Source organism: Mastigoproctus giganteus, chromosome 13 (assembly GCF_048544385.1).
Source record: "Mastigoproctus giganteus isolate SK-2022 chromosome 13, ASM4854438v1, whole genome shotgun sequence".
Classification (NCBI taxonomy): domain Eukaryota; kingdom Metazoa; phylum Arthropoda; class Arachnida; order Uropygi; family Thelyphonidae; genus Mastigoproctus; species Mastigoproctus giganteus.
Genome location: NC_143587.1, coordinates 87245371 through 87257581, shown reverse-complemented (window position 1 = coordinate 87257581; position 12211 = coordinate 87245371). Strand labels below are relative to the sequence as shown.

General features: G+C 36.7%; 1 protein-coding gene across 1 annotated transcript in view; it reads left to right on the top strand.

The window, feature by feature from the left end:
* The window catches only part of LOC150076245 (ataxin-7-like), a 227347-nt gene that overhangs the window by 139605 nt on the left and 75531 nt on the right, over positions 1-12211 (top strand). Inside the window, exon 8 of the mRNA XM_090387296.1 lies at positions 8974-9118. Coding sequence (XP_090243422.1) covers positions 8974-9118 — 145 coding nt within the window. The remainder of the gene's footprint in view (positions 1-8973; positions 9119-12211) is intronic.

Sequence of the window (12211 nt, the reverse complement as noted above, 5' to 3'; positions counted from 1 at the left end):
TTAAACTAACAGGTCTATAATTACTTGTGTCAGCCTTTGATCCTCCTTTGTGAATTGGGGTTACATTTGCACATCTCCAGTCTATGGGTACCTCCCCTGAGTCCAAAGAAGCTCTCATAATTATGGCTAGGGGTTTGCATACTTCCTTTGCTGCCTCCTTTAATATAACTGGATAGATCCCATCCACCCCAGGTGCCTTTTTTATGTTTATCCTCAACAATCTCTCCTCCACTTTCCTCTCAGTTATTACAAAATCATCCAGCTCACTGCCAATGTTTACTTTACCTACATCATTCTCCTTCCTGAATAACTCCTCATGCGTGAATGTAGATGCAAAATACTCGTTTAGATTGTTAGCCACCTGAGCAGGATCCTCAACTGTTGAACCATCAATATCCAGTGGACCAATCTGATTCATCCCTTTCCTTCTCGAGTTCAAGTATGTAAAGAACTCTTTTCTGTTTTTCTTTGCATCCTTTGCCAAGGATTTTTCGTAGTCTGCCTTTGCCTGCCTAATCTCCTTTGTGACTTGGTTACAGACCAACTTATATCTATCATAGGCTTCCATGTCACCCATTAATTTGTATGTATCCCATGCATTTTTCTTCTCTGCCACATGTCTCATTAGTTCATCTGACAACCATTTAGGCCTAAACCTTGAACAATATTTCTTAGTTGGTATGTAAAGCCTGGTAGCCTCCAAGATTAGTTCCTTGAATGCTTCCCATTTTGAGTTTGCTGTTGGTAACATCATCAGTTGGTCCCACTGTATAGAATTTAAATACTGTCTCAGACCATCGTAGTCGCCTTTACGAAAACAAAAACCCTTCCCTTTACCTCTGATGGTAGTTACCTCCTTGAGTAAATCCCACTTCAACACACTGTGATCACTGCCACCTAGTGGTTCATTTATCTGCAGGTTCTTAATGCATGAAGAATCACTACTGATAATCAGATCAAGAGTATTGCTCCCTCTTGTTGCCTCACGAACATGCTGATGTAGAAAACAATCATCCAATAAATCCACAAAAGCCTTGCTAGTGTGCGAGTGACCAACCCACAAATTCCAGTCAATATCTGGGAAATTAAAATCCCCCATTATAAGACTCTCTGATTTACTGGCCCACTCTATTTCCCTGTACAATATATTATTATACTCATCAGTCATTAGGCCTATAGCACACTCCTACTCTCAATTTTGATTTCCCTATGCTTATGTCACACCAAACTGACTCGACACTGCCCTGTCCATCGATGTCGACTGGCTTCACTTCCTTGGACTTTATGTGTTTCTTAATTAATAGCATGACCCCTCCTCCCCTCCTGTCCTGTCTATCCTTTCTATACACATTGTATTCCCCAAATTCCTGTTCCGCATTACTTATATCTGTGTGACACCACGTCTCTGATATCCCAACAATATCTGCCTTTGATGTTTTGAGCAATACCTCAAATTCATCAAATTTATTTACCAAACTCCTAGCATTGGTGTACACGCAGGTATACATGCACCTGTTTCTATTCTTAGCTACCCTAACACAACCCATGTGTTTACTTGTAACGCAACGACTACCAGCAGTCTCTGAAATATCCTGCATCTTGTTTTTCAGACTTCTGCTCATTTGAATAGAAGCAGTGCAAGAATCACTTCCACCTCTGCCAGTGGCTACTGTTAATCTATTAGTCCTTGTATCCCCCCCAACTAGCAGTTTTCCGACCCACCTAACACTGCCTCGATAGCATCAGCAAATATTCTTGCACCCTTTCTATTTAAGTGTATCCCATCCCTGTAGAAGCAATCTCTCCTGTTAACAAGTACAGTCCAGGCTGAAAAAAATTCTACCCCTTGAGCCTTGCACAATCCCTCCAGGGCCGAATTGATCGACAAGGCTCTCATCATATACTCCCTCCTATCGTGTTTGGGCAGAATTGCAGACACTTTCAAGTTCAACCCTAATTCACGGCTTTTTTTCAACAGTGACCTGTACTTGCTAAGTAATTCCGCCGGTCTCCTACTCTTAATATCATTAGTGCCAACGTGTACAACTATATCACCTTTTGTGCCCTTAAAAGATGATATTCGCTCTACAACGTCATCAACCTTTGCCCCTGGCAGACATACCCTGGTCCTATTCCACCTATCCTTTTTACAAAGCATGTTCCCCGTTTCCCTGACAATAGAGTCACCAACAACTACTAGTTCCTGTGGGACCAGCGCATTCTGCCTAGGGGGCTGCTTCTGTGTTGCCTGATGACCAAGTGCAAGCTCTGGCGTTGATGTGGGCAGCTGAGAGCTTGATGGGCCCCTCAATTTAATTCCTTCGAGGGCATCCACCCTGTCCTTCAAGGTCTCATAAAGGCCCATAACAACGCTGAGTTTTCGCCTGATTTCCTTGCACTCCTTACATCGTGCACACACAAAGACATCCCCCTTGGCAGTATCATGTCCCATACCCGACTGCTCCGCAAACATCAAGCAAACAGTGCATTTTAATAGACTGTGATTCAGAGGGCAACTGCCCCCCTCAGTTCTCCCCTGAACCACAGCACTCCCATTAGCTTGAGCCTTTTGCTTTGCTGCTCTGGTCAGAGTCATGATTCCAATTTAATTCAATAAAATTTAAAACAAAAATTAAATCCTTAAGTTATATCCCAAACAGTTATGTTATATATATATATATATATTTTTTTTTTTTTCGGTATCTAGTGTTCCCTTTATACAACTTCCGTGTCACGTGTACCACTATAGTTATGTATTAATTATTTGTTACGATTAAGTCGTTATATATATTTACAGAGTTAAAAATACAATTTAATTGACAATAAAGTTTATCAAGATTAATAGATTTACTGATTAATTGACAATATTATATTATGAACTTTACTACACTAAGCTTATGCTATCGTGTAAAAATGGCGGGAATTCACGAACGGTATTTCTACGGACTCGTAAGTATTGATTAGCTTCGAAATCTCGCTATCTCAATTTAAAATAAACTAAGGATCCTGACTAGGTCTATAATCTACTTATAGAAGATAATTTGATATAACAATTGGTTAATAAATCGACTAAATTTGGTTAAAAAAAAAAAAAAGACCTCTCGTTCAAATTATGACACGTGGATTTGATACCGTTACCGATACTAAGTAATATCTACAGAATCTCTGTCTAAGTTAAACTTTAAACTAAGTATCGTAACTAGGAATATAAAGCTACTCTAGAAAAAAGTTAATATGACAATTTAAACTAATAAAGCAGAAAATAAATCAGGAAAAACTTCTCTGTTTGAAGAGCTTTAAGGAGCAACGTCTGCACAGGCTAACCTCGCACCAGGCTAACCTGGGTGCGAGGTTAGCCTGGGTGCGAGGGTAATTCAGGTAATTCTCCAGTGGGGCAAAGACAACTTAGTTGATTTAAACCCTTCTAAAACTCAGTCTTGTCTTATATCTCGCAAAAAGGATTCTTCTGCTCCTATGCTTATCTTTAGTGACACTCTGATTTCTAGGCATAATGATATATCTCTTTTGGGGATTACCCTGACTTCTAATCTCCCTTGGCACAAGCACATTACAAATATTGCTTCCTCTGCATCTAAAAAACTTGGGTTTCTCTTTCGCCCTCATCGTTACTTTTCTTCCAAACAGCTGCTCACTCTGTATAAATCGCAAATCAACCCTGTCATGGAATATTGTTCCATGGCAGGGTGAATCTGGGGTAGTGCCCCCAAATCTTCTCTCAGGCTTCTTGATTCCATTCAGAAGAGGGCAGTTAGGTTAATTAATGACTCCTCTCTAACAGAGTCTCTCCACTCGCTGTCTCATAGACGTACTGTTTCTGCTGCATGCCTTTTCTACAGATACCTCTATGGGCACTGTTCTTTTGAATTGGCTTCTATAATTCCTGCTCTCTCTTTCAAAACAGTCCAAACACGTGCTGCCACCAGCCAACATCCATTTACTGTCCAACTTCAAACTTACGGAACCAACTTTTCATCTTCCTCGTTTATTCATTCAACTGGAACCGTTTTCTGGAACAACCTTCTTTCATATGTATTTCCTGAAAATTACAGTCTACAGAAGTTCAAGTCTAATGTCAACAAATATCTTCTTTCATCTTCTCAACCTCCAACCCAAGCACGGTACTAAGTACTATAGGTTCTAATACCTCTCGTGTTTGGGGTTTTCATTAAAAAAATTAGTTTCCCAGAGAGCATTTTATAATTATTTTCTTATTCAACAATTGGAGAAAAAAATAAATAATAATAAATATTCAAAGATTATTCATTTAGTATTAGTAATGGCAACATGGTGCAAGGAAGCCTAAGGCTTATGCTGCACCAGCAAATAATTAATAAAAGAAAAGGAAATAGACAACCTATGTGTTCCCCTCCTCCCATAGAAGAAGAAGAAGAAGAACTATCCAGCTAGGTAACTAGGTAACTATCCAGCTGACCTTTGAATTTCCCCAAACTGTCAGCCTCTACCACCCACGTAGGTAATGTATTCCAGTAATTTATATCTCCCTGGCTAAAATAAAACTTCCTGCAATCCAGTCTAAACACATCCCCTCGTAACTTGATTTTATGGCCCCTAGTTCTAGAATCATTTATAACTGTAAAAATTTTGCCTCATTCATTTTGCTTATGCCTCTCAGAGCCTTAAACACCTCAATCTCAAGTCTCCTCTACAATGCCTAGTTTCCAAGCTGTGCAACCCACATATTTGAAGTCTTTTTCATATGGACTCCTAAGTGTGGTCTAACAATAGCCTTATATAAGGCTATTGGCAGACCACAGGCTATTGTAAGGCTATTGTTAGTCTAGCAATAGCCTTATATAAGGCTATTGTTAGTCTAACAATAGCCTTATATAAGGCTATTGTTAGATTATGACATCCTTATCTCTACTAGCAAATGTTCGATAAATCATGGATAGGACACTAAGGGCCTTCCTTGCAACCAGTTTAAAATGCTTGGCAAACTTTGTATGACCATTATCACAACTCCCAAGTCCCTTTCTTCTACTACTGAGTTTAGTTCAACTCCACCAAATGTATAAGTTATTTTGGGGTTACTTTTCTCCAGGTGTGAGATCTTGCACTTTGCTGGATTAAAGCTTAGCTGCCACTCTTCTGACCCTGAAGTTTGTCTAGGTCACTCTGAACAAGCTCTATTTGGCAATAATCATCAACTACTCTACCAATCTTTACATCATCTGAAAATTTAGAAACCATGTCCTCTATCCCTTCATTGATGTCATTTATGAAAATCAAAAACAACAGCGGTCCCAATACTGATCCTTGGGGAACCCCACTTCTTACATTAATATTATGATATTTAATTACATAGTATAGGCACCTTCAAGATTAATGCCTGTGGCATTAATCTTAAATTTTAATTATGAGTAACATTCATCCAACTGGTAAATGTGCAACACGCATCCTATTCTCCATGGATGTTGGATAACTTGGTTTTTACTGTATTCTATTTTGTTATGTTGAATCTAAGTGTGTGTGCTCTGCTGCCAAATGTGCATTTGCTTATGTTGAAGATGGCCATTCTTTTCTTCCAGTGACTGTTCATTTCAAAGATAATTTCATCCAAAGTTTCCTCAGAGACTTAGGAAGATAATTGAAAAACACAGCTAAAATTATGGTATTTAAAATATTTCTAGATTTTAAATTCATTTTATTAATTGTGAATAATGGTCTTCTTGCAGTCACATAGCTCCCTGAGGAGCTGTTGTGGCCACCACCAAATTCCTCAAACTGCATTGATCATGTGCTCTACAAGTAGCATCACAAAGTGCCCAGAAGTTCACTGATCCCTTCCTTTCACCTAGTTGCAGGTCTTCCTCTGCACCTCTTCCCCTTGATTTTTCCTTCCATTATATTCTTCAACAGAAAGTTTTCCCTTCTTACTATATGACCAAAAAACTTGTTTTATTTTGTTGATGCTATGAAGAAGAATTTTAGGCCTGCCAATTTTATTCGATTCAAATGCTTCAATTTTCTTCCTGTCAACTCTTTTCAGATTCCATCCTTCACATCCTTAAATGGCAACTGGAAAAATTAACAAATCAATGATTCTCAGTTTTGTCTTTAGGGGCAGATCTTGATCTCCATAATTTTGTCAGATCAGGGACCAATGTTTTAGCAGTTGCCAGTTGTCTCTTTACATTGTTTGAGCAGTCACTATTTTTATTTATTCTTGACCCTAAGTAATCAAATTCATCAATTTCTTCGATATCTTGCCCATTAACCTTCACTTTACTGGAACCGAGATTATCACCAATCACCATAATTTTAGTTTTACGCACATTCAGAAACAATCCTTTTTTCTTAATTGCTTCACATACCCTCCTAGAGTTTCTTTAAGATGATTCTTAGAATTGCAAATTAGCACAGTATCATCTACATAGCGAAGGTTGTTTATCTTCAGTCCTCCAATTTTGATGCCAGTCCCTAAATCTTCCAAAGCTTCACGCATGATATCTTCAGCATAAAGGTTTAAAAAAGTGGTGATAAAATACAGCCCTGCCTGACATCATTACCTATTGTGAAAAAATCTGTGTTTCCTATGTTGGTTCTCACAGTTTCTTCCTGTTCCTGGTACAATAGCTTAATCAGCAGAATTATGTGGATTGGGAAATCCATATTAGTCATTGTTTCCCATAGTTTTTCATGATGAACACAATCAAATGCTTTTGCATAATCTATAAAACACAAAATGACTGGAACATTGAATTCTTTGCATTTTTCAATAATCAGTCATAGACTTAAGATCTGATCTCTGGTTTCTCTGCCCCCTTCTGAAACCTGCTTGCTCTTCTGGCATTTCTTCTTCAAGCTTTCTTGAGATTCTTTTCAATATGATCTTAAGAAGAATTTTGCTAGCATGAGAAATTAAGCTAATAGTACCGTAAATTGAGCAAATTTTCAGATCTCCTTTTTTAGGATAGGGGAATGAGGATTTATTTCTTCCAATCTCATGGCCACCGTCCTGTTTGTGCAATCATTTTATGAAAAAAAAAAAACTTGGTGCCCTTCACACCAGTAGCATTAATCAATTCCGCTGGGATTTCATCAATTTCGGGTGACTTGCCACATGTCAGTTCTCTGATGGCTATTTCGAATAATGGTACAGTTCATATTATTTAGAACTATTTACAATAATGCTTGTGTATTGAATTATAAATTCCCAATTAAGAATATGAATTTAAAATCTAGAAATGTTTTAAATGAAACATTGAAACACACTGAAACTCCTGTATTTAGATGTACAGTAGTAAATTTATCAACTTAGTCACTGTTCCGTAGTTTCATAAGCAAACAAAAAAATGCTTATTTTACAATAAGTTAGTTGTTAAATATTGCCTTTTTCTTCAATCCATTCCTCTTCAAAATGAAACTATACAAGGGAGTATATTAATGTTGTATCCTTTTGTTCTAGAAATGCGAGCACTGTCCATTTCTTACAGAACCTGAATAACACACACACACAAACATGGTGCCTCCGTAGTCAGGTGGCCAGGAGCAGCAGTGCGTAGCACATGCTTCTTGATTAGACCGGGGTTTGAGCCCGTGCCCACCAAATACGGAGGATGCGGAAAGGTCAGAGAATGATCACCGTATCCCCAGAGCAATATGGCCTTAGTTGCTAATGCTCCTAACACACACACACACACACACACACACACACACACACACACACACACACACACACACACACACACTTCTGCTGTAAACATTTTATTTCAAATGTTTACTTACAGAAGGAACAAAGTGATTAAAAGAACAGTTTTTAATGATTTCCTAACTCATCAAAGCTTTAGTTTAGTTAAAATAATTACATGTTAAAAATTTGAAAGATCTTAGTTGCTTAGCTTTTACAACAATAAGCAGGTTTAACTTGAGTGTACCAGTAGCATTAGAACATGTCATTATAGTTAGTTATGCACATCTTTTCCTACTTTTATGTCCCTGCACTGTTCTTTCAGTGTGAGCACTAGTGTTTTAGATAGTTGTTGTTGTTATGGGAGTTTCTGGCAAAAGGGCTACTTTTGCCATATTGCACCTAGATAGTCGCATTCCAAAACTTGCCAAGTTCTTCAGCATTGTATATTTGTTTATAAATACATTGTTTTTCAACAGAATGAGAATGAAGAGAGTCGCTGATTTTTAACTGCTCATTAAACCATTTAGTATTTTCTAGTAGCAGGAATCCGGAAATTTCTGTTGGAGCCATCCACAAACTGTATAATCCAAATCTCTGAGTTTGTTTCACTGTTTTTCTTGTGGACATGCCAACAAGTGTGATGATAACACAAATTTTAATGTACCATTTCATTTTTAAAAATATCTCTCACTCTGTACATCCCCCAATCATATTCAGCAGCTCTTTTCAAAACATAATCTCCATTATAGACTCAGTGATTTTTAAGTTTGTCTTGTAATGTCATTGCATTTTCTTTTTTGGAGGCATTTCTTGTTTACACATAGTTTTCACCAGATCACTTTATACAAAAATAGGCTGCCACAGAATCTCTCTTCCCCTCTGGGATAATCACTTATGGTGGCACTACAGTAAGAGGGCTTGAACATATCTTCAAGGTTCAAAACATTGGTTGCCTAATTGACAGAAGCACAGAAAATAGATGTTCCACTGTAATTTTAAACTGCATCCTTTTGGCAGAAATTGTCATGGAAGTCAGTTGGAACATTGGTTCTGGGGAAGCAGTTTAGAATTATACCTGCAAAATATTAGTATATAGATTATCGTTTCTTTATATATTCAGAAGAGAATAAATACTGTACTGATTTTCTGTAACCCACAGTATAAATTCTTATTTGATTAGTTATGTATTTCCTTTTCTGTACAACATGCCTCTTAAATATTAAGGTTAAATCTAACTGCACTCTTAGTTAAATTAGTCAGTAAATAGAATTTCATGAATTTGAGTTTTTTCTTCAAAGATCTCAAGCATCAGTAGGTGGAAAACCAGATGTTGCTACTTGTGGAGACCTTCCCCAACCCCCAGGAGGAGAAGATACCATAGAACACTCTAGACCATTACCACCTGACTCAAACTTTGTTCCTCACCATCCCAGACCAGCTGCTGTAAGTATTTTAATTTTATCAGGTAACTTACTTAAGTTATTCAGTTCAGTCATAAAAACAAATAATAATAATATTTCTTCTCTTAATTCCATTATTTTTCTGTTATACATTACAGTTTACAGGATTACATTTCTGTCTTTTTGTTAGTTATTCGTCATGGGGTTTGCTTATATTTCATAAAGTCCAATTAGCCAATGATACCAGAAAGAAATAAAATATTTATCATTTAATAATGATACATATATTATAGGGTTATTGGAGGAACTGAGGCTATACCAGCAGGAAGAGGAGGAGACTCGCCCATTTTCCTAAGCTAGGTTTGTGTGGACTCAACTGGGATTCTGACCCAGTGTCCCTCACCTCACCTTCTTGTGATATAACCTTTCAGTAGGCAACAAGTTCTATAGTTACTGAATGATCAAAGATAAGCTGCTTATATGGGACTAATTGATGAATGGAACAGCAGCTCATTGACTCATTTTGTAAAAATGAGTGACCAACTCAATTTAGGTGAATTAAATTATTATGTTTCAAAAATTTTTGAATTACTGTATGAGTGTACATCGTTGTAGGATTGTTTATCAGACTGCTTAACCACAGCTTTCAAAAGCTTATTTTTCACTGGGCGAAGCCAACGTTTCAAAAAAACTTATTTTTTACATGGGAGAAGCCATCTGTTGACTTAGCGCAAAGCTAAATGTTAACACTGCAGATGATCCACTCCAGCCAAGAGCATTTCAGTAAGTGGTTTATTATAATTTTGATGTTTTCACTTTTTATTAGATATTTGGTCTATTCCATAGCATTACAAGATGGATGCATAAGAATGTTTTACATTTGTAAAGCAAAATTGCTTTTTTTTTATGAGGTCCCATAATATTAGTAATACTGTAAGTTCAGTATTACTAATATTGATGCTATGATTAGTAGCCAATGCAGGAAAAATTGTAATATATTAACTTTGTTATCCCTTTTTTTAGACACGTTGGACAGACAACTTGTGTAATCAAGAACTGCTAATATTCGTAAAATCAGACAAATGCTAACTTATTGTGATTTTCTCTTGTAGAGGTTCTGTGTCCTCATTTTTGAATTTAAATGAATGGTTTGAAGTTAAATCAAATATTAAGAATATTAAGAAATATTATAGAAATATAGATCAGGAATTCTCTTACCTCAGATTTTTTTTCAGGAATAACCACATTCGGGTAAGATGTAATTAGTATTGTTATTAATTAGTTAGATGTAAAAGATGATTATTAATTAGCTAGATGTAATTAGGATATGGATTTAAGGTCAAAGCTTGCTTTCATTCCGTTGTCGTGTTACAAGGTTCGTCTATCTTTCTGCAGTTATTTCTGAAAAATCTCAGGTAAGAGAATTCCTGATTTAAAATATATATAATATTTCTTAATAACCTATATATTGTAATTAATATTCTATTTTTATTTGATTTAAATTCAAAATGAGGACACAGATCCTCTACAAGAGAAAATCCCCCAATAAGTTAGCATTTGTCTGATTTTACAAATATTAGCAGATTACACACGTTGTCTCTTTAACATGTCTAGTATTAAGTTTCAAGACAATAGGATTCCCATAATGTGTTTTATACAATGTCCTGTTTTTTAGACATAAATTTGTGATAAAAACTGCAAAAACGGAAGAATTCTGATAAAAGTGCCCCAAAAAAACCGTTACTGATCAAGCAGGTTCAACAGTGAACAGTTCTTCAAAGAAAAAAGAGATCGGGAAAACTGTTCCACAAAGTTTTCAAGAATCTGGGGAATTTAATTATGCAGTAATCGAGATGAAAGAAAAACTGGTGTGTCTTCTTTGCAAGAAAATGTTTCAAGTGAACAAGAAGTACAATATTGAGTAGCATTTCAAAAAGATGCACAATGAATTTGATGACAAGTTTTCACCTAGTATACTCAAAAATGCTCCAGTGAAATTATTCAGTTGAAATCATCTATTATCATCTCAGTTATGGAAATTTTGCTACAGAATTATGAGCCAAAGGTGAAAGCTGGTATCATGTGGAAGGTGCAAACCCTTCAACTAAGTCAGAGAAAGATTCTTCAAAGAATTCAGGATTTGGCCATAAATTTGGAAAATCAGTTGTGTGATCATTTGAAAACATGTGTTTTTTATTCATTTGCATTGGACAAATCAACTGATAGCAGTAACACTGTGCAGCTTGTTTTTTGGATTCCATGTGTTGAATGACCCACACAATAGTAATAGGAATAGAGGTATGTGATGCAAGAATGCAAGCGTTTCAGCTTATGTAGCATCAGCCAAAAAAAAAAAAAAGAAAAAAAAAAAGAAAAGAAAATTCACACAACCATTCCTTCTAAAAGTTTGTCCAGTTCCTTGAATTTATTTAAGCTATCAGCTTCCACAATGACAGTTGGAAGTTTGTTCCAGCAATTAACCACCCAGTGGCTAAAGACAAATTTCTGCACATCTATTCTACAACTGTCTTTCCTCAATTTGAATTTATATGCCCCCTTAGGTTCATAATCTGAGCAAGCAGAAGAATCCCATCAGAATTCAGCATGCTCAACCCATTCAAGGCCGTATACACCTCAATCAGATCACCTTGTAGGTGCCTACTCTCCAGCCACTGCAATTTGCAGAACTTAAGCCTCTCTTGGTAAGAGGATCCCTTCATTTCCCTCACCAATCTTGTTGCTCTTCTCTGTATGTGCTCAAGCAAATCTACATCCTTCCTAAAATGAGGCCTCCAGACCTGTACGCAGTACTCAAGGCGTGGCCTGACCATTCCCTTATACAGAAGGACAATCACCTCCTTTTCCTTGATAGCAAAATTCCTATATATATCGTTGACAAAACCTCATGACCTGCTCTTGCAGCCTGTCTGCAATGCTCAGAAAACTTCATATCTGACTGCACAATTACTCCCAGATCTCTTTCATTTTCTACCACCCTAAGTGTAGTACCAAACAGTTGGTATGTTACTCTGGGGTTACTGCTACCCATATGCAGTAAAGGAATCCCTCTATTAGCGTGAGACTTAAATTAGCATGGTTTATATTAGCTACCAATTTTCAATTAGTGCTGTATTTT